Raw genomic sequence first — 24,264 nt, forward strand, 5'->3', positions numbered from 1 at the left:
CCAACCCTGACTTTGGGATTTCCTTTCACTCTCAGTAATAAAGGTAAACACGTCTATTGCAGAGAGTGAATCTCCCTAATGGGGACACAGAAAATAATAAAAACCTGACAGGCGTTCTAATCCCTCTCCACTTTATTTAGAACTAAAAAAAAGTTGTTCCTGCAGTGATACTTCCAGTGCAGTGTCATTATGTAGTAGGTGAATAGCACATCCGACCAAACAATATGACCAGCTGAGGGGGAGAGAGGGACAGAGGGTTGTTTGGGGGTCCAGTCCTCTACATGAGGTACACTAGGTCCCCATGGGTTAATCCCCCCTCTCCCCCTGCTGGTACATTCCTCAGCCTGTACATGCCTGCACTCAGCCCGGTCACCTCCCTTCTATTTTCATCATATAGTGGGCGGGTCCGGCAGTGACAGAAGAGGAGGGAGTACAGTGCGGCCCCTCCCCCTGTACAGTTATGCGGAGCTCCCCAGTCTCGCACTCATACTGTCGGTGTCTCCGTGTCCCGTGGCCGCTCTGTCTTCTCCCTTCTCACCTCTCTTCTTAGAGGAAACTTCCCGGACTGAACATGGCGGACACGAGCCTTGAGATAGTGGAGCAGCCCACGATCCTCCCTGACACCCCACCCGGGGAAACTTCGGACAATGAGCCCATCAAAGCCGACCAGATGAACGGGGTGCTGGTGCTGAGCCTGCTGGACAAGATCATCGGAGCCGTGGACCAGATTCAGCTGACCCAAACCCAGCTAGAGGTCCGGCAGCAGGAGATGGAGAGCGCCGTCACCAGCATCCAGGGGGAACTGACCAAACTCACCAAGTCCCATGCCACCACCAGCAACACGGCTGGCAAACTGCTGGAGAAGGTGAGGAAGGTGAGCGTCAATGTGAAGACCGTCCGACACAACCTGGAGAGGCAACAGGTCCAGATCAAGAAGCTGGAGAGCAACGAGTCCGAACTTCTCCGGAGGAGGAACTTCAAAGTCATGATCTACCAGGTCAGATCCCATATACTGCAATCTGTATATATACATTATCATACCAGCCTATATACATCATCCCATATACATCATCCCATCCTATATACGTCATCCCATCCCATATACATCATCCCATCCTATATACATCATCCCATCCTATATACATCATCCCATCCTATATACATCCTATATACATCATTCCATCCCATATACATCATCCCATATACATCATCCCATCCCATATACATCGAGTCCGAACTACTCCGGAGGAGGAACTTCAAAGTCATGATCTACCAGGTCAGATCCCATATACTGCAATCTGTCATTTATATACATTATCATCCCAGCCTATATACGTCATCCCATCCTATATACATCATCCCATCCCATATACATCATCCCATCCCATATACATCATCCCATCCTATATACATCGAGTCCGAACTACTCCGGAGGAGGAACTTCAAAGTCATGATCTACCAGGTCAGATCCCATACACAGCAACCTGTTTTACATAATGTATATCATCCCATCCTATAAACATCGTGCCATCCTATATGTACATCATCCCATCCTATATGTACAACATCCCATCCCATACAACGAGTCTGAACCACTCCGGAGGAGGAATTTCAATGTCATGATCTATCAGGTCTGATTACATACACAACAACCTGTCCTATATACGATACATCATCCCATCCTATTTACATCAAACCCATCCCATACAACGAGCCAGAACTGCTCCGAAGGTGGAACTTCATAGTCATGATCTACCAAGTCAGATCCAATATGCAACGACATATCCAATATACTATATATTAATCCATCCTATACACATCATCCCATCCTATATATACAATGAGTCTGAAATTGAGGAAATTCAAAGTCATGATCTATTAGGTGGGAGATCCCATACACAACAATAACCTATCCTATATACATACGGTATCATCCCACCCCATCCACATTAACCTATTCTATATACACACATCATCCTATCCCATATAACGAGTCTGAACTGTTCAGAAGGAGGGACTTTAAAGTCATGATCTACCAGGTGAGATCCCATACACATCAACCTATCCCATACACATCATCCTATCTCATACACAACCTGTCTCATATATAGTACATCATCTCATCCCATACAACAAATCCAAACTACTGAGGGGGAGGAACTTCAAAGTCATAATCTACCACGTGAGATGCCATACACAACAACCTACCTACCAAACTCCCATCATCCCATCCCATCCACATCAGCCTATCCTATATACAGCAACCCACCCCATACACATCAATCTGTCCTATACACATTATCCTATCCCATGTAATGGGTCCGAACTACTCAGAAGGAAGAATATCAAGATCATGATCTACCAGGTGAGAGTGAGAGAGAGAAAAAGGTCCGCCTGATGTCATCCTTATCCTTGTCCATACACATCATCCCAACCCACATATACATCTTCCCTTACGTTATCATTTTATTACATACCAACCCATACACGCATAATCCCATCCCTTACACATCCTCCCATTCATTACATCCCATACACACATCATGCCCTTCCTTACATCTCATCCATGGGATGGCTGAAAGATCAATGCATGCTTCAGCAATAGTGAACTTGTCTACATCAATCCACCTCTTTTTGATGGAAAAAAGTTTAATGGTAAAAAGTAAGCAAATACGGGAAGTGATATTTGCAGAAACCTCAGTTGCTCCATATGTCATATGAGCACGTTAATGATCACCAGAATTTTTGAATCCATCTGCCACAAAAGCTATTAAGCAGTGAAAAATGATTGATAATTGCTGAATTTGATCAGAATATTTAAAATAATCAAAAAGAGCATGGTCAGCATTACTGCCCTAGGCGTAATACACTAATCTCATACCTCTATCTGGTATGCCAATACCTATCACCTCCATCACAAACCTCCAGTGTTACTAAGCGTGTTAAGCAGCCCATAGATGGTGCAAGTTTCTTTCTTGCAACCATGGGTTACAGGAAAGAAATTTGCACAATTCCCCCATCCACACAGATAGTGGTGACAGGGGAATCCCTCCTGCTGAGCAGATGTGGCGAGGGTGGGCAGGGGAAGCCTGAGAAGACAGTGATTATCGCTAGCAGTTATAGCAGCCGCTAGCGATAATCGCAAGTGAAGCCGGCAGACTGGTTGTACCCAAGTTGATTGATCAATCAACTTGGTACATTCAGCCTGCACCAACACACAGTTCCTGCTGAACCAGCCGAAATTCAAACTGTCTGTAGCTGGCATTAGCCACTGTACTTCTACCTTCACCTGGTATGCTAGTATCCTCTTCAACATCTTACATCCATTTTACCTAAGTTTACCAACATCTGTACCTCTACCTTCATCTAGTGTGCCTGCCCATACCTTCCACCCCATACCTCTCTCCATTTTACCCAAGTGTGCCAACATCTGTACTACTGTCTTCATCTAGTATGCCAGTACTGATCACTTTTATTATTTCAACACTGTCTTTCTTTAGTATGCCAATACTTTCCACCTTTTACATAATTCCATTCTACCCAAGAGTGCCAACATCTGCACTACTTCCAGCATTTGTATCACTGGTGTGCCAGTACTCCTCACCTGTATGAACTATCCCCTTCCCCCACCCCACCCACTACATAAAGGTTGCTAAGATCCAGCCTCTACTCAGTACATCAGTACCTACCATAAATATTAAGGCCCCTTTTTAAACTTATTAGGTGTGTTGCATTACCACCAAAAACGTATGCACATTATTTTGCACATTAACACGCTTCACAATCATTTTGCATGGACTGTGAATGCACCACAACACATAAGAAAAACAGACGGGAACCTTTTTTACGAAGGGCACCACAATGCACAAGGGGTTTGCATTGGTGGGTTGTGGTGCAGTTGACGATCTCATTTTGAAAATCCAAGTCAATGGGCTTTCTCTGGCTTCAGTAATTAAAACACTGACCTGGAACAAGCAGCCAAAGACTTAGAAAGCGCTGAATCCATCGGACCCCTAAATGATCCCGCTAATCCATTGGATCTGTTTTGAGACTAGCATATTCAAAAGGAGGTCAGCAATGGCAGCCTCCATACTTTTTCTCTGCATGATTCCCTTAACACCATCTATACTACCTCTACTTATCTGTACTTCTTAAATCCACCTTGACTTTTTTTAATCTCTATTCATTATGTCTACATCTACGATGTAACAAATATGCATGGTACAAATGTCCATCATTCCAACAGAGAGTTTGGTAACATAGCGTTTTCACATAATTATATTTATAATCAAATGCATTAAAACCCACCCTTCCCATATACCCTCAAATGAACGTATAAGTGTGTGGCAGTGGTGGCACCATCCTCCCAATGTGGCGGCACACCTTAAATGTTACAATGAAACGTATGAAAGATACATCATAGTGCATGACCTTTTGTTTCAGGAGCATGCAAGGCATGTGGGGTCCCGTGGCTCCAAAACAACAATTTAATCTGATATAGACTGTATTTAATTGATTCGCTGGATTTAGGGAGTGCCGTCGTCTTTTTCATCCAAGATCTCACATCTTTGTAAGTTCATCAGAAACAATTTATTGGCTCGCATTCCTCTTCCACACCCTTCGCCCTCTAAATGCTGAATGGATCTTCAGGACAGTAAGGGATGGAAGAACAGTGAAATAACTTACTTAGATTTTAAATAATACCCACAAAGGGTGTAATACAACTATCAACGAGGTTCCCTTTTGTGTGCCTGCATTTTCATACATTTTTTTTGTGCTTTTTCTTTATTTATTGCGACTTTTCATGCACTCCCATTGAAGTCTATAGATTCAGGAAAAATGGAAACAGAATTTGGAGAACATTGTTTAGCTTTTTATGGATATCTCCAGCGTAATACATTTCTTGATGCATGAAACTGCATAGGAAGTCGTAGAACAGAATGCTTTTAAAATAGAAGGTCCTATTTGCGCAAAATATGCTTTTGTGGTCTAATAAAAAACCTGAACAACATAATTTATGTACATGTCTAAGCAATGTATATCATAAACTATTTACATTTTTATAAATAGAATACCATTTCTACTTTTTTATTATTTGTTGCCTCTCAGGGCAACTGATCCTCTGCTGCCTCTTTGGCAGCCTTTTTCGTGCCTTCATGACATTTCTCAGGCGAGTTTCTTGATGGTGACAACAGCGAAGAATGCATGTGGAATTTGTGCTGGCCTGCCCACTTGTAGTCTTCATTGGCATAGAGTGTGATTGGGTGACAAGCAATTTAGAGACAGGGCATTGTCACCCAATAGCAGGAGGTTTCAGAACAACGATCTTTAGGGTTGCAGGGTTAGCAGCAATTTTTTCATAAAATCTGTACAAATAAAGAATATTGAAATTGACTTTTAAAGGATAAGTCCAGTCAAAATTGAGCTAACGCTAAACCTGCTCTTTGCCACATTCTAAGACTATTCTATCTAACTATAAAGCAAAAATCACTGTTCTTACATTTTTTACACCCGATTTGGTCCGGTCTCCAACGACGGAAGCTGTGTGCAGGAGAGGACTGACAACGGCTGTGAAATGAATGGAAAGTGACGTCACTCATAGACTTACTATGGGGCTTCTCTTGTCGAGTGCCTCACCTGCACCCACCTCCACGCTGAAGCTGCTGCTAACAGATCAGCGTGGTACTGGACTGAATCGGGTGTAGAAAAGGTAAGTACAGTGATTTTTGCTTTACAGGGTTAGATAGAATGTGGCAAAAAGCACGTTTAGCGTTCGTTTTTTACTGTACTTATCCTTTAAATTTACATGAACATATTAATGCTTATAGGAGACTATAGTGATTGGGGTCAGATCTGCTTTACTATTCTTTTTTGCATATTTAGGAACTGAGAATTTTTGTCGCAGTTACTAGTGATGGGACGTGGTCCTTTAGCAAAGAAGGCAAAAGGCGCCCCTCCCCACCCATGATCTGGGAACTATTTCAGCTGCATAGGTCACAGATCATGCTCTTTTTTGTCTACTACTTGTGCCCAAGTAAGGCGCCTCCTCTGACTACCCCACGGTCCGGCCCTGCCAGTTACCTACTTGCCAGAGATCTACGCGATACTCATGACAATTTTTTGTTTTTGGGAATCAAAAGATCAAAAACAGTTGCTCCACCTCAACAAATTCTACAGCATGCCATAGACTTTAACAGGCTGCGGGCAGCGGGGCTACAGATATGTCTCTGTGTGGTAAAATTGATGAGTTCAAGTCCTAAATGTTTGCAGAAGTAACGATTGGATGAAAATGTGCAGTTGTTATTGTGTTTGTTCTCTGCTCAACATTTTTATTTTAGAAGGGAAATCTTTTGCACTAAAAGGCTCCTTGCACACGGGGCATCTAGCCCCCGTGTTTGCATTTCCCGTGTTTTAGTGTGCCTGTGTAGCACAAGGGCAACATCCAGCCCCGTTGCCCACAGCCTGGTAAAGTCTATGGCAGACTGAAATACACTGTGGATGGGGCTGAATGCTACTTGCACACAGGGCATCTAGCCCCCGTGTTTTCATTTTCCGTGTTTTAGTGTGCCTGTGTAGCACAAGGACAACATCCAGCCCCGCTGCCCACAGCCTGGTAAAGTCTATGGCAGACTGAAATACACTGTGGATGGGGCTGAATGCTATACCAAGTAGTGTGTTCAGGGATGCATGCCTGGAACTCAACCAAACCACTGTTAGGTGCACATGCTATAATGTACCAGAATGTGAACTGTCCATGGGCCATATGTGTAGGGCTAATGGTAGTGATGATTGGAAGTCCAGAGCCCAGTGACATAAGTAGCCGAAAGTCATATAAAACACAGTTTATTCCAACAATGAAACAGCAATAAAAACAGCAGAGGTTAGCCAGAGGGCCCTGCTGACGAGGGGAAACCTGCGTATACCAGCTGATCTGGATGGAGGGAAGATCCTGTCTGAGAAGGCTGCCAGCCGTGGCCAAACAGCGAAGAAGCACAGGTAACAGGAAACCACATGACTTGAACACAGGGATCTGCTGATCCACCAACAGGAAGCTGAACAAACAGGAAGTGAAGTCGGTTGCCAGGACTACATGTTTCGGGCCACACTCCTTTGTCAAATCCCAATGGGTCGTGCCCCGAAACATGTAGTCCTGGCAACCGACTTCACTTCCTGTATGTTCAGCTTCCTGCTGATGGATCAGCTGATCCCTGTGTTCCAGTCACGCTATTTCGGTGGACCTGTGCTTCCCCACTGTTCGGCAGTGGCAGGCGCCTTTTTCACACAGGATCTGCCCTCCATGTAGATCTCCTGGTATATGCAGGTCTCTCCTCGTCATCAGGGCCCCTCCGGGAAAACCTTTTCTTCTGCGGGTAGGGACCAGAGCCACCTCTGGTAATGCTGTTTCACATTCAGCTCTTGGCTTCTTGCTGTTTTTGTTGTTGTTTCATTGTTGAAATAAACAGTTTTTTTTTATCTTACTTCTGGCTACTTATGTGACTGGGCTCTGGAGTGGACTTCCAATCATCACTATCATGAGACCTACACATATGGCTCATGGACAGTTCCCATTCTGGTGCATAATAACATGATCTATATGATCTATAATCTTTTTCCCCATCACCCTGACATGACACTGTGTTGTGAGACACAAGATTTGGGGTAATGCACTTAATTTGTCTGTTTCATATGTTTTCTATAAGCTGGTGAGCCCATCTAGATCTTGCATTTCTAGTACAGTAGGGAAGCAAATTATACAGCTTGTCACCATATTTCCCAGTGTGCATTGCAGTTCTTATTCGTGTCATAGCAAAATGTCAACTATGAGTGGCATGGAGCATGTATACTCCAGAGCAGTACTGTAGCTGCAACCAATCCAGCAAATAACCAATCGTTACCCTTTACTTATATAGATAACAATTAAATGAAGAGCATTTCTGATTGTCATCCATCTATCAAGTACATTTTGCAGTAAATTGGATAACTATTAACATTCAGGAGCTTAAATAAGCTAAAATATCTCATGCCTATCTTACATGCCTATGGGCCAAGTGTTTATAACCCTGCAGCCCCCTCTACTCGTGTGTGTGTGTTAATGCATGTGGTTTAGGGCATTATGGCAACCCATTATTTATGAGTGGGCTGACAACCCATCTCAATGTACAAAAAAGCATACCTGCAGCATTTTCAGCAGCACCAAACGCATGGCATGTGGGTTGTTGTGCGCTGTAGCGCAGTTGTGTTGTCAGCTACTATGTAGGTAAATGACTGCACAGCAACACAATGCACACAATATGCACCTGTGTTTTACCACAATGTGTATTAAAGCAATTTTTGCATAGGGCTCATGCACAGAGCCATTTATTAGGATGTACAACCATAAAGAGAAAAATGCGCATGTTGTTGTGACACCTGGGAACCACAGCTGTAGTGTAATTTAGCCCATTGACATGTAAGTTCAGAATACACTGTGTATTGCTATACAGGCATAACCGCTGACACCTGCATTTTCTTGCGAACATACTTTTTAAAACATAACGTAAGCAAGCAAGTCACATGCTCCCCCAAACCTACAGAAAAGGGATTGAGGCCCATGCCCCCCCCCAAACCTGCAGAAAAGGGATCGAGGTCCGTGCTCTCCCAAACTTGCACTAAAGATTTGGATGCCCATGTTCTTCCAAACCTGCAGGAAAGGGAGCAAGGCCCATGCTCCCCCAAACCTGCAGAAAAGGGATCAAGGCCCATGTTCTCCTAAACCTGCAGGAAAGGGAGTGAGGCCCATGTCCCCCCAAACCTGCAGGAAAGGGAGTGAGGCCCATGTCCCCCCAAACCTGCAGGAAAGGGAGTGAGGCCCATGTTCTCCCAAACCTGCAGAAACGGGAGAGAGGCCCATGTTCCCCCACAAACCTGCAGAAAAGGGATCAAGGCCCATGTTCTCCCAAACCTGCAGAAACGGGAGAGCGGCCCATGTTCCCCCACAAACCTGCAGAAAAGGGATCAAGGCCCATGTTCTCCCAAACCTGCAGAAAAGGGATCAAGGCCCATGTTCTCCCAAACCTGCAGAAACGGGAGAGAGGCCCATGTTCCCCCACAAACCTGCAGAAAAGGGATCGAGGCCCATGCTCCCCCAAACCTGCCGAAAAGGGAGTGAGGCCCATGTTCTCCCAAACCTGCAGAAATGGGAGCAAGGCCCATGTTCTCCCAAACCTGCAGAAATGGGAGCGAGGCCCATGTCCCCCCAAACCTGCAGGAAAGGGAGTGAGGCCCATGTTCTTCAAAACCTGCAGGAAAGGGAGTGAGGCCCATGTTCTCCCAAACCTGCAGGAAAGGGAGCCAGGCCCATGTTCTCCCAAACCTGCAGAAATGGGAGCGAGGCCCATGTTCCCCCAAACCTGCAGGGAAGGGAGAAAGGCCCATGTTCTCCAAAACCTGCAGGAAAGGGAGTGAGGCCCATGTTTTGCCAAACCTGCAGGAAAGTCAGTAAGACCCATGTTCTTCCAAACCTCCATGGAAAGGGAGCGGGGCTCATGTTCTCCCAAACTTGCAGGAAAGGGAGCAAGGCTGATGTTCTCCCGAACCTGCAGGAAAGCGAGGCTCATGTTCTTCCAAACCTGCAGGAAAGGGAGCAAGGCTGATGTTCTCCCGAACCTGCAGGAAGGGGAGCCAGGCCCATATTCTTCCAAATCTACAGGAAAGGGAGCAAAGCACTTTCTCCCCCAACCTAGCAGAAAATGGAGTAAGGCACATACTCACCCAAACCTGCAGAAAAAGTAGTGAGTTAAAATGCTCCTCCATACTTAAAAATGCCAAGTATGTTATTTTACTGCCATGGTAAACAAAATGGCGAGAGAGCGAAGAGAAGGAAAATATCAGCAGCTGAGGAAGCCACCATTAAAGTGAACCTGTTGCCATGGTGAAAACAGTTCATTTCAAAGTTTTGCCTACAATTTTGATAGCCTAATATGTCTGACATGGGTAAACCTTATTCTCAAAGTGATTATTGAGCATATATGAGCACAGCCTTGAAAGTCTGCATTTTTTCATCACATAGACCTCATAATTGAATTTTAGAATGGCAAATACCAATTTACACTGTCCAGCTAGTCCAGAGCCAGGCAATGAAGTGGTCCAACCTGCAGCACTCTAAGTACTGTTATTAGTGAGAGATTTTGTGGCATGTTGAAAACTCTTGCTATTTAAAATACAGTTATCAAGAAAAGTTGAATGAGAAAAAATACTTTGCCATTTTTAAATATAGTTTTTAAAGGAAGGAATTTTCAAGAGTGCTGCAATATTCCCCACAATATACTTTTTGCTTATAAAATGCTTCTTAAAATGTGTTTGTTGTACATATAGTAAGTGATTAAACGAGAAGCTTGCAGCGCTGGGAATAAATTGCACGGGTACATTACGCATTAGCACATCACTTTCAGCCTAATATGCCAATGGTGAGAATTGTTTGCTGGCTGTCAAGATGTGTCTTAGGTTAAATGTTAGTGAAAGGCAATGGTTGTACTTACAATATTGAACCAATCAAAATCTAACCAATAAATTACTGGGTAAGGGGGTTTGTCCTTGTGAGATGAGGAATTTGAAACCAGTAGGAAATATATTAGTAGTTTACTAAGGGTGTAAGGCTGTTGGTAATTAAGGTATACCCATGTTTACTTAAAATACCCAATCCCTTGTGAGGGAAATTAAAAAAAATAAATTATTTTTTTTTCTAGCACATTGTTGGATATTCAAAGCTACATGGCTTCACCTAAGGCCTCTTTCACACGGGCGTTCCGTATGTCCGTATATCACCCCATCCGTTTGCGGGTGATATACAGACATAATGCATGTCAATGGGATTGCGGATGTCAGCGTCTGATTTGCGTCCTTTCAGTTCTGTTCCGTTTTTTGGAACGGAACAGAACCCTATTTTTCTTCCGTTTAAAAAACGGAAAGGACGCAAAATCGCTGACATCCGCAATCCCATAGACATACATTATGTCCGTATATCATCCACAAACGGATGGGATGATATGCGGACATACGGATGACACTTGTGTCCGTAAAAAAAAAAAAAAAAAAAGTGCCGGAGCGGTTTTTGCAATACGGTCCGCTCCGTGTGAAAGAGGCCTTACTTTTTAAAATTCATGTTTGAAAAGCGAAAGGCCTTTTCCTTTAGTGTGTATACTAATGGTGTGAATACACGATTAGAATATTGCCCGATCATTCGACCACCGACTTTTGAAAAAGTATTTGTCGGTCGAAAACGTTGCCAACATACACGGTCCGACTATCGCCCGACTGTTGCCCGCTGACCATCGAAACAGTGTTCGTCGGTCGAAAACGTTGCCAACATTAACATATTATACATATTATACATATTATACATATTTAAACTGAACTACCTCAACACCAACGTATAGAATATCGTTCTTTCGCTAACGAGACGACATAATTTTTTGTGTTTTTCAAACTATATTTTTCGTTCTCAATATAGATATCGCTCATTGATAGCTGGGAATTAACGAGTAGAATATCGGCCGATCGCTCGCTGAAATTTTCGGCCGATTTTCTTATCGTGTATTCCAGCCATAAGAGTGGTTAGTGACACCTACAACAGATGATCTGCTGAAGCCATTCACAGCCTGAGTTCTGTGGAAATCTACGGTTCCTCAAGAAGTGGCCAGTCTACTTGGCAGAGCCAGCTGCCTGAACCCAGTGATCTTTTTATCGGTCTATAAAGGTGTCATTTTGACCACCACTGTAAGAAAGGCATGATTCCAATGGCCACCAATATAATATGGATTCTTCCCCCTGACCACCAACGTAAGAGGGATTTGCCTCCCTGACAACCAATGTAAGGGTGATTCATACCACTGACCACCAATGTAAGACTGATTCTTCTCATTGGCCACCAATGTATGGGGGATTCATGCTACTGGCCACTGATGAATTGGTTTTAGCAAAGGTTCCTCAATACTTGAAAACTGTTCAAGGGGTTCTTCAGGGCTAGAAAGGCTGATATACAGTAAATATATCCTGGCTGTAAGGATGATGAAAATGACTTATTTGATAGTACAGAGGTTTCTAGAGTGTTAATGTGTAGAGATGTCTGAAGCTGTGTATATAAGCACTATGGTTTATATTCTTTCCCAGCCATACTGAAGTGTGCACTAAATTATTCTGTAATGTGTGAAGTGCTGTGACACATACTGTTAAACTTCTTACCACAGTGCCATAGTATTCCGCCTTGCCAAAACTATTTCTTACCCATTTAGGCCCCTTTCACACTAATGCAATGCAATTTTACCTCGATTTTGCCACGATTTTGAAAGCAATGGCAAGACTATATGCCTCAAAACGCATTAAAATCGTGGCAAAGTAGTGCAGGAACTACTTTGAAGTCGGTGCGACTTCAAAACGCACTGATATGAATGGGGCTCATTGAAAATAATGGAAAACGACTTGTCATGCGATTTTGCGGTCCAAAATCGCGGGACAAGTCGCACTAGTGTGAATGGGGCCTTAGGGAATATGTAGGAACATAATGCTGCTGTAACCAATGAAATTTTTTTTTTTTCCATCTACGTATTACCAACTTGTCAGAGTTGGAGAGATAACTGTAGTTAAAGCAGCCTGGATTCTAAAGACTTTTGCCAAATTTTTAGATTTAAACGACCATACAGAAAAATTGCATCCTTCTCTGCAGGCTAGAGCAGCTTTTCTAAACTTTTTATACCCAAGATGAACCCCCTAAAATAATTTTCAGGTCTTGGTGAACCTTTACAAAAGGCAATTCCTTGGGGGTCCCTTACAGTGGTTGTCGGAATGCCACCCTCTGCCATCGCCAGACAATCATGGACAGGAAGAAAAATAGTTGTTACCCCTCTCCAATCAACTAAAATTATGTTTTTTTTTTTTTATGTATTTCCATTGGAAAGATTTCTTTAACCCAACAGTGGTCAACTCTCTTGATATAAGCAGCCTAGTGTGCGGCCCCTGACCTCGACAAAGGGTCACGCATAATATTCAGTTAATGTAATGCTACAAATACTGTCCTAGACTGCGGACACATAACAGGAGACGATCAAAAGACTGCGGACACCTAACAGGAGACGATCAAAAGACTACGAACGTGCTATAAGGGTTGTAGAATCTGGAGACGTGCCTCAAAAGACATAAATGAGACTACTAGGGATACCTGCTATCAAAGCTGTTTTACAAATCAATACTTCCTATAGCCTTCTTAAAAAAGTCAGATTTTATATTTTTCTCAGCAATGTCAAATATAAAAGATCCGAGAAAAAAAAAAGAGAGAAGGAAGTAATAATAGGGAAAAATTATAGTGTGAAATAAATAAAAAAAATTAAAAGCGGAACTATAGTTCACAATACTTACCCTGGCTTTATTAGTTCAATACATGTGAGGTCCCTTGCAGCCGGCCATCTTCTCCCCAGCTTCTTCCGTGTGACGGTAAAAAACTAGGAAAAAAGAGAAAGGAAAATTCCATACTAATAGTTTGTAGATGCTATAACTTTTACACAAACCAATCAATATACACTCATTGGGATTTTTTTTGTCACCAAAAAATGTAGCAGAATACATTTTGGCCTAAATTTATGAAGAAATTCAATTTTTTTATTGGATATGTTTTAAAGCAGAAAGTAAAAAATATTGGGGTTTTTTTTTCTTCTAAATTTTCAGTATTTTTTTGTATAATAAATAATAAAAAATTAAAAAACCTAGTGAAGATCAAATACCACCTAAAGAAATCTCTATTTGTGTAAAAAAAATGACAATTACTAGTTAAAGTAGTGCACAAAAAGCCCAAAAAATGGCCTGATCATGAAGAGAGTAAAACCTTCTAGACCTCAAGAGGTTAAATGACCAGTCATCCCAGAACGAATATTTCTGGGATGACTATACTAATATATAGTTATTGTGGACCTGCTGGCTTTTTCTATTTTTTAAGACTTCCACCATGAGATATCCCTTTCAGAAGTCCGAGCCTCTGTTCCAGTTCACTTTGGAATTTAGGGTGTGCCCACCAACCCTTCTATGTTTCCTCTTCTTTGTGTTCACCATAGCCTAATTAATTCAGCATGGACAGCCAAGTATGGAAACACCAGTTTTAACTAACCGATCCTTTAATTTTCATAACTGATTTTATTTTTATTTCTCTTGCGTATTGCAAACATTTATTGATAGCTAGAACGTGCAAGATCCAATGCCTAGTTCTCCATTTGATGACATAATCTCAGCCTATATAAGGGATTTATTAATTCAAACTTACTTTTACTGAAAGGTCAATTTGAAAGAGGGAGCAGATATATCAATTGTTTCGGAATTGTATTGATTTTAATAGATTACATCACTATAACAGACATTTACCACGGGTTGCAGGGAAGAAAGTTGCTGGATTCCCCCATCAACACAGTCAGTGTCAATGGGGGAATCCCTCCCGTGGAGCCATTATGTGTAGGTGGAGCGGGGAAACCATTCCGGCTGAACCGGCCAAGATTTAACAAACGGTCCAGGGATTTGAAATCCCTACTCTTCCTCCCCTCCTTTCTGTATGGTTTCCGGGACAGATCAGAATGAATCTGGTTGGTCAAAGCGGTCGAGTAATTGCTCTGATTTGTTCTTGGGCAGTTACATTTGGACATTTTAATTTAGGAGTGTACTTTTGTTGCCAGCAGTTTAGACATTAATGGCTGTGTGTTGAGTTATTTTGAGGGGACAGCAAATTAACACTGTTATACAATCTGTACACTCACTACTTTACATTGTAGCAAAGTGTCATTTCTTCAGTGTTGTCACATGAAAAGATAGAATAAAATATTTACAAAAATGTGAGGAGTTTACTTACTTCTGTGAGATACTATATATGTACAGTGGGTACGGAAAGTATTCAGACCCCCTTAAATTTTTCACTCTTTTTTATATTGCAGCCATTTGCTAAAATCATTTAGGTTCATTCTTCTTCCTCATGAATGTACACATAGCACCCCATACTGACAGAAAAACACAGAATTGTTGACATTGTTGCAGATTTATTAAAAAAGAAAAACTGAAATATCACATGGTCCTAAGTATTCAGACCCTTTGCTCAGTATTTAGTAGAAGCCCCCTTTTGATCTAATACAGCCAGGAGTCTTTTTGGGAAAGATGCAACAAGTCTTTCACACCTGGATTTGGGGATCCTCTGCCATTCCTCCTTGCAGATCCTCTCCAGTTCTGTCAGGTTGGATGGTAAACGTTGGTGGACAGCCATTTTTAGGTCTCTCCAGAGATGCTCAATTGGGTTTAAGTCAGGGCTCTGGCTGGGCCATTCAAGAACAGTCACAGAGTTGTTGTGAAGCCACTCCTTCGTTATTTTAGCTGTGTGCTTAGGGTCATTGTCTTGTTGGAAGGTAAACCTTCGGCCCAGTCTGAGGTCCAGAGCACTCTGGAGAAGGTTTTTGTCCAGGATATCCCTGTACTTGGCCGCATTCATCTTTCCCTCAATTGCAACCAGTCGTCCTGTCCCTGCAGCTGAAAAACACCCCCACAGCATGATGCTGCCACCACCATGCTTCACTGTTGGGACTGTATTGGACAGGTGATGAGCAGTGCCTGGTTTTCTCCACACATACCGCTTAGAATTAAGGCCAAAAAGTTCTATTTTGGTCTCATCAGACCAGAGAATCTTATTTCTCACCATCTTGGAGTCCTTCAGGTGTTTTTTAGCAAACTCCATGCGGGATTTCATGTGTCTTACACTGAGGAGAGGCTTCCGTTGGGCCACTCTGCCATAAAGCCCCAACTGGTGGAGGGCTGCAGTGATGGTTGACTTTCTACAACTTTCTCCCATCTCCTGACTGCATCTCTGGAGCTCAGCCACAGTGATCTTTGGGTTCTTCTTTACCTCTCTCACCAAGGCTCTTCTCCCCCGATAGCTCAGTTTGGCCGGACGGTCAGCTCTAGGAAGGGTTCTGGTCGTCCCAAACGTCTACCATTTGAGGATTATGGAGGCCACTGTGCTCTTAGGAACCTTAAGTGCAGCAGAAATCTTTTTGTAACCTTGGCCAGATCTGTGCCTTGCCACAATTCTGTCTCTGAGCTCTTCAGGCAGTTCCTTTGACCTCATGATTCTCATTTGCTCTGACATGCATTGTGATCTGGAAGGTCTTGTATAGACAGGTGTGTGGCTTTCCTAATCAAGTCCAATCAGTATAATCAAACACAGCTGGACTCAAATGAAGGTGTAGAACCATCTCAAGGATGATCAGAAGAAATGGAAAGCACCTGAGTTAAATATATGAGTGTCACAGCAAAGGGTCTGAATACTTAGGACCATGTGATATTTCAGTTTTTCTTTTTTAATAAATCTGCAACAATGTCAACAATTCTGTGTTTTTCTGTCAGTATGGGGTGCTATGTGTACATTCATGAGGAAGAAGAATGAACCTAAATGATTTTAGCAAATGGCTGCAATATAACAAAGAGTGAAAAATTTAAGGGGGTCTGAATACTTTCCGTACCCACTGTATATATATATATATATATATGTGTGTGTGTTGTAGGAAGGCGACCCCGGGTCGCGGTGTGTGTTAGCAATTTACGCCAGGTTTTGATTAAGACAGGCCTGCTGATTGCACACCTGTGGGCTGGGTTCATATTATTCCCAGGGTTAGCACTCAGAGCTCCCAGTTGGAGACAGCTGCACCCGGGCAGACACGAGGTCTGCCCAGGAGTCAGCAGGACTCCAACCAACAGACACGAGGTCGGAGTATGGGAGTCAGGAGGGCTCCCACCATCCCTGAGAGAGAGAGGCCGCAGTTGGCAGCCAGACCTTACAGGTCTGCAGGAGGCAGATGTAGTTCGCAACAGCGCAGTATGAAGCTGATCCCAAGGAAGCTCCAAAGGACACTTTTGTTGTTCTGAGGATCAGACCTTAGGCCTAGGCGTGAGGCCTGAAGCAGCCGTGTGGCATGTGAGTAAGCCAGGAGGCTGAACTAACCATATACAGTAATGGTGGAACCCTTGCGAAGGAAAATTGCTGTTTTGTGAACTTTCTTTAGGCCTTTAAATAAAAGTGGGTTGCCGTGCCCTTAAAAATGCAGTCTGGACTGACACTACTTCTTCAAATCGCATGCACCACTTGAGTTGAATTTCCCTGAAACATTAGAATGTGTATATATATATATATATATATATATATATATATATATATATATATAAACAATTACAAACTATACATGGAAATAAGGGGTTTAACATAATGAATCATATTAAAAGATTTATATCAAGCTGATCTCTTGTCCTCCCTCCAGGTTTCTCCCGCACTACAAGGGTTAACTGCATTAAAGAGGAAGTAAACCCTCCACTGCTAGTTGTACCTATAGGTAAGCCTATGATAAGGCTTGCCTATAGGTACTGTAAATATCTCCTAAACATGTACCGTTTAGGAGATATTTACCTTACATGCAGCCAGTGACGTCACTGGCGCAAGCGCTCTGAAGGAACGGCCGCTGGTGCCGTTCCTTCAGAGCCCCGTGCAGTGACCGTCGGCTCCTGCGCGAGTGCGCGGGAGTGACGTCACCGCGGCTCTGGCCAATCAGATGGCCGGATGCCGCGATCCCGGAAGACAGGCGACTGAACATGTCACCCTTCATTGAGGTAAGTGGGCGGCACGGCAGGGGCTCGTTCTAAGGTAAGTATTTCATAATGAGCTAGTATGCGATGCATACTAGCTCATTATGTGTTTCTCTTTCAGGTTGAAAAAAAAAAATTGGGGTTTACAACCTCTTTAAGTGCAGGGATACTGGATAATGGCGTTTCACTCACCCGCTTCTCTGTGCTGCTAGACCAGTCCCTGCAGCCTTTTCTCCCCTGCACTCTGCCTAAGGTCATCTGATGGCATGAAGAAAGATGCAGAAACCATAACCCTGCAATGGACATCATGAGGGTGCTGCGTCCACTGTTGGAGCATGGGGTAAGGGGGTGCAGAGGATCAAGTAAGGCTTCACTAGCTAAGCTGCATTTTTGCATTCCACCAACCGCCCCCCTTAAGTTGTAATAGGCAGCGGATAGGAGTGTTTACATGCCGCAGTCGCAATGCTTTGTGCCTGCGGCAAAGTTTACACACTGATCCCTACACAGTCAAGAAAATGGGGAAGCGCCGCAAACTGCCAACAACCGCGTGCAGTGAATGTAGTTGCAATTCGTTTGATGGTGACATGGGGTTAAAACAGTCGATGAGGAGTCACATCACTTTCTCACTGCCTGTCAGTAGCCTCTGAAGTGTCATCTGAATGCTGATTGGGCTTCAGAGGAAGGGGAGATTTAGACGCATGTCGAAATCAACCATAAAAGTGATTTTCCTGTCCCCTAGACACAAATGAGCAGTTAAACCTTACAGTGCGGGCACAGCCCCACTGTAAGGGAGGACTTTTACTTTCCTTTAAATGAGCCTATGCAGGAGTTGTTCTTCCAGACAGACATACCCGTCCTGCTTGTGAACCATCCCTCTAAACTCTATAGCCTGAGGATAGACATTCTGCTGCACTATTATCCCATCCCATAGGTGTTAATAGCAATTTTGTTTATACTGTTCATGAACCGCACACAACCCCAGCTGAAGAATCTACCGAAGAACCACACAAGAGAAAGAGAGATAATTGCTGCCTGTAATTTAACTCGACATGTTTGTAAGGACCTCTGCCAAAGGGATGAGTGCATTCTGGTATTCTGTGACTCATTGCTGACGGTGGGTGTAGAATCATTCCGATGAACGGGGCGTGCACTGGAGTAGTGGAATGGGGTGCGACACCGGGAGCTATGACTTCTCCAACTTCCATCCCTGTGAAAATATTCCAAAACCCATGATTTTCTTTCCCAAAGTAAAAGAGAGTCTCCATAACATAACATTTTCCTATAACCAATTCGTGCAGGTTAACCATGTCATAGTATGCAAGTAAACCCGCTCTAGAGAATGCAATCTCAATGATAATGTTTCTAATGTACACAGTGCAGTTTAGTAACCATTTGTGACCATTCAGGGTTAAAGTCGCCTACAAATGTAAAAGATTATAGGGGCTTATGCACATGGACATATTTAATTTAACTACAAATATGTTGGATCTTACTGCCAGATGTTGGCAGAAAACTCCAGCGTAAGGATACATGCACACGGGTAAAAAAAATGGCACTTTTTTTTATGCCTCTAAGCACAGCTCAATATTAGCCAATGTGTCCATGCACATTGTGTTGTTCATATAAATCTTGATTCAGAGCAAAGCGTACTGGAATAATTTACACACGTGTGCATAAACGCACATGTATGCACGTAATTTTAGCCTAACAGCTAGAACAAATGAATGTCCTAGCTAATAGAATGAAATGCACGTACATACGCGTATCCAAACACATACATTTCCCAGCACACTTACCAGCTAGCCTGCAAATAAAAAAAAGAACCCTGGCTAATAATTTAAGTTAAAAACAGAGGGTTTAGTTGCACATTTTTTTAGAATAAATGTGAACGCTGCAGTGCCTCATCGTCAACGCTCTTCTGTATACTGTGGTCCTAACTGTATATTTTTGAGAGTCTCCAAGTTGGAGCATATATAGCAGTGGATACATTAAGGGTAGGATTTCCTGAAGGGATCCCACTCCTCATTAAAGAATAAGTTCACCTTTTCTGACAGACTCCATGATAGCATACGTATGGGTTTAGCCCCAACTCCTCTCCTACAGGACCCTAATACCATAAATTTTGGTCAGTGCTAGGGGCTGCGTTCTTTTTTGTCCTCCTACAAGTTTGAAGTTTTTCCTTGTGTGAAGAATCTCCGCAACCCGGGCCTGGTGGCATGCATGCGATGTCGGTGTCCTCTCAGGAGTCCAGCAATCCCAGCTATTATCAGGGTGGACATGGGCTATGGATGTGATGTCATGAAGAGCTGTAAATCCTGGCCATTGGCAGGTTAGTGGCAATTTGGCCAAACGTCCCAGCTATTAGCGAGAGGCCTTTACTCCCTGAACGTACACGCCGTTTCTGTAGCAGCCTTGGGGTTCCAGGCTGGTCACGTGGTGCCGTGGTGTGGTAATGTATACATTCTGTGGCAGCAGTCTGTGTTTAAATTTATCTTTTTTTGTTATTTTACTGTCCCCCTCTCTGTTTGCCATTGCGGCCAAAACACATATGCCCTCCAGGCCGCCGCTCCAGATCCCTAACTTGCTCGTCTGCACACCCGCAGCTTGCTAACGAGAACGAGGCTTGGATCGCGGGCACATTGAAGATGCGGTGACATCATCACAGGCGGCAAATTTAAACAGCTGCCAAAGCTGTATTAATTGGGATGACCTGGGGGCTTGTGCGGCGGCTTCCCCAGGCTTTGTCATTCCCAGCCCTGGTGAGTTGTGCGCCAGCTGCCTTTCACTGAAGACTTCTCTTCTCTTTCTCACCTTCTGGTTGTTGCAGTTTCAGGTCTGAGTAGTGTCATCATAGATGTGTCATTGCCCCCTGAATGCCAGCCCTTACGCAGCAGGTAGGACTGGTCCAGTTAACCCCTGCCTGCCTGCCTGTCTGTCTTGGTATTTTGTTTAATGTTCTTTTTTTTGGTGTGTATTCTTTTTTTCAGCCCTTCCAGGTCTGATCGGCATCACTCTACATGCGAAGATAAGATCACAACACCAGTGTTTCCAGATCACAACACTATTACTCCAGATTACACAGTTACTCCTCCAGATCCAGACGCCATAGGTCACCATCCAGATCTAGGCATCACAGAGGAGATTCTGAATGTGCATCCTGAAACTGCCCTCTCCGCCACTCCAGCTGCTCAGAGAGGAAAACCTGCTGGGGATGTCGGTCCCAGAAGGCAAGTCACTATGTAAGCCTGTGAGAGAAAGAGAAGGCGAAGACCAGCTAGTGGAGTCTCTGGTAATGCGGGTGGTTCAAGAATCTCTTAAAAATTTGAATTCTGGCTGTACCCTTATCCCTTCTGTCAATGTGCCATGTCCCCCTTCAAGGAATGAGTTTAATGAGCTGGGTCCCTCACAAATGAGCCACTATTCAGAAGAAACCTCGGACAGTGAGGATGAGATAGATGACCCAGGCACAGGCTTTGATTTTGCCCTAGTACCACCGCTAGTGAAAGTGGTTAAAGAAGCCTTGAAGTGGGAGGAGCCAGTTGAATCTTCCTCGAAACAAAGAAAATACTTTAAACATCTAAAAAAAGAAAACACAAAGTTTCCATTTTTGAGTAAGCTTGGCGGGATCGTCACTGACGAGTGGGCGGAGTGGAAAGGAAGAACTCCTTGCTGACCAAAATATCAAAGATTTATCTGTTTAAGAGTGAGAAAGTGAAACATCTGGAGTCAGCTCCTATAGTCGATGCAGCCTGAATGAGATTGGTGAAGCACGTCACCCTTCTGTTAGAGGATTCGGCATCCTTCAAAGAGGGCCTTAATAGGCGAATTGACACTGACCTCAAGAGGATCTAATTTTGGCAGGCATGGCCTGTAAACAAGCCATGGGCCTTGCATGTATGTCCAAAGCAATGGAGGCTTGGACAGATAATGTGGATGCGATCCTGAGGCGTGTCTCCGAAGAAGTGGCCAGAGGTTTGTGGCCTGGGGAATGCCTCTATTGACATTATCCGCCTGGTGGCTTGGTTCATGCTTTCTTCTGTCACGACCTAGTTCCCCTTATGGCTGCGTCCTTGGCTAGCCTATCCTGCGTCTAAACAGGCATTGAGGGTTCATCTCCTTTCTGCAATAAACTAGACAGTGCCATCACCCGTGCCACAGGTGGCAGGTCGGGGTTCCTTCTCCAGGATTGACGCATGCTGGACCGGAAGAGGGCTCAGCGCGGACAGGGTTTAGATCGTGCAAGGGGAAGTCCGCCTCTATAGGTCTGCCTGTGAATTCAGGAAAACATGGAAAAGAAACCAGTCGTCAGGTCAGGAGTTTTTCAAGGGAGTGTCTTTATGTGCCCGGGAAGCCACTAAGTCCTTTTGATATTGGGCCTGTCTAGGCAGCTCTAGTCGACGCCCGCTTGCTCCACTTATTTTTTTCTCCCTCTGCTGAAGAAGGTATAGCCAATCATGACCTGGACTCAGGGGAATTTGTCCAACTTACCAGCTGTCTATGTTCTGGGAATCCAGAATTTTGAGGCGGACTTTCTCTCGAGAGTAAGCCTGGACAACAATGAGTGGGCTCTCCACACTGAAGTCTTCAGGTGGGTCGTATATCTGGGGATCATCCTGGAAGTTGACTTCACCTCCCCGTGCAACTTCAAACTGGAGAAGTACTACACAAGGTGTCAATGTCCCCTGGCCTTAGGAGTAGATGCCCTGGTGGACCAGTGGAGATTTCGCAAGGCGTACACCTTCCCCCTGGTCCTGTCATCCTCAGGTTCCTGCGGAAACTCAGAATAGAAGAAGCTAAAATTGTGGCAATAGTTCCAAACTCGCCGAACAGGCCATGGTTTTTCCTATTGATGCAGCTCAGCTTTCCGAACCCAGTTCCTCTGCCCTCCAGACTAGATCTCCTGTCCCAAGGGACTGCTCTACATTCTTGCCTGGACCATCTACACCTGATAGCTTGGTTCTTGAGAGGGGAAGGCTGGAGGCCCTAGGTTGTAGGAGGGGAGCCTTAGGCCTCTAAGAAAACCCAGATTCCACAAGTGGGACCTTCTATTTGTCCTAGACTTTCTTTCAGAAACTGGAGCATGCAGGTCGCCTCTCTATCAAAAACCTTTCCTCAAGACTGCCTTCCTGGTGGCCATTACTTTGGCAATAGGTCTCTAAAATTAGCGCTCTGGGATGCAAAATAACCGTTTCTGAAGTTCTTCCCCAACCATGTGGTTCTGATTCCCATGCTAGGTTCAAACCCCAAGGTATCTTCTGTTTTTCATGAGAACTAAGAGATTGTCCTGCCAAAATTCAGGTCAACCGAGAGCCCTAATGCTCATCCTCTAGATGCGGGAGAGGGCCTGAAACTATATCTGGAAGCCACAGCTCCTTTCCGTCAGTCCGACCATCTGTTCATTCTCTTCAGTGGAAAGAACAAGGGTGTGCGTGCCTCTTACAGATCCATTGCGGCTTGGATTGTTCAGACCATTTAGTGAGCCTATAGAGCGAAAGGCTTGGTGCCTCCGGAGGTGGTGACTGCTTATTCAACCAGGGGAATCTCTACATCATGGGCAGCCTCTCAGCACGTCGCCCCTGAAGTGATCTGCAGAGCGGCCTCATGATCTTCAATTAACACTTTTATGGCTCATTACTGTGTTGAACCGGCCTCTCTGTCTGTTGACGGTGCAAATGAAACTTTATTTTGACCACCAGTTGCCCACCCGGGTGTGTGTGGCTAGTTATTTCCCATACGTATGCTGCCATGGAGTCTGTCAGGAAAACAGAACATTTCCTATCCTTTAATTACCGTAATTTTTCCTTTCCTAAATTTACTGCCATCTGCTGGAGTAGGCTAGTCATAGAACGCAGCCCCTAGCACTGAGCAAAATTGATGGGAGTGGGGTCCTATAGGGTAGGAGAGGAGGTGAAACCCATACGTATTCTGCCATGGAGTCTATCAGGAAAATAAAATTATCGTAGGTATAGGATAGGAAATTTTCAGTTTTCGTGTATGTATATATATATATATATATATATATATATATACACACACACACACATTATCTCACAAAAGTGAGTACAACCCTCACATTTTTGTGAATATGTTATTATACCTTTTGTGACAACTCTGAATAAATGACACTTTGCTACAAGTAGTGAGTGTACAGCTTGTATAACAGTGTAAGTTTGCTGTCCCCTCAGAATAGCTCAACACACAGCCATTAATGTCTAAACCTCTGGCAACATAAGTGAGTACACCCCTAAAAGAAAATGTTCAAATTGGGCCCAAAGTGTCAATATTTTGTGCGACCGCCATTATTTTCCAGCACTGCGTTAACCCTTTTGGACATGGAGTTCACCAGAGCTTCACAGGTTGCAAGTAGAGTCCTCTTCCACTCCTCCATGATGACATCACAGAGCTGGTGGATGTTAGAGACCTTGCGCTCCTCCACCTTCCGTTTGAGGATGCCCCACAGATGCTCACTAGGGTTTAGGTCTGGAGACATGCTTGGCCAGTCCATCACCTTTACCCTTAGCTTCTTTTGCAAGGCAGTGGTCATCTTGGAGGTGTGTTTTGGGTTGTTGTTGTTGGAATACTGCTCTGCAGCCCAGTCTCCAAAGAGAGGGGATCATGCTCTGCTTTAGTATGTCA

General features: G+C 44.0%; 1 protein-coding gene across 1 annotated transcript in view; it reads left to right on the forward strand.

The window, feature by feature from the left end:
- Positions 1-476: 476 nt before the first annotated feature.
- CAVIN1 (caveolae associated protein 1) overlaps positions 477-24,264 on the forward strand; it is a 98,597-nt gene continuing 74,809 nt past the window's right edge. The window contains exon 1 of the mRNA XM_082271223.1: positions 477-997. Within this exon, the coding sequence (XP_082127349.1) occupies positions 572-997 (426 nt within the window). The 5' untranslated portion in view covers positions 477-571. The remainder of the gene's footprint in view (positions 998-24,264) is intronic.

The sequence above is a fragment of the Pelophylax lessonae genome, assembly GCF_965119305.1.
Source record: "Pelophylax lessonae genome assembly, chromosome: 11".
NCBI classification, from domain to species: Eukaryota; Metazoa; Chordata; class Amphibia; order Anura; family Ranidae; genus Pelophylax; species Pelophylax lessonae.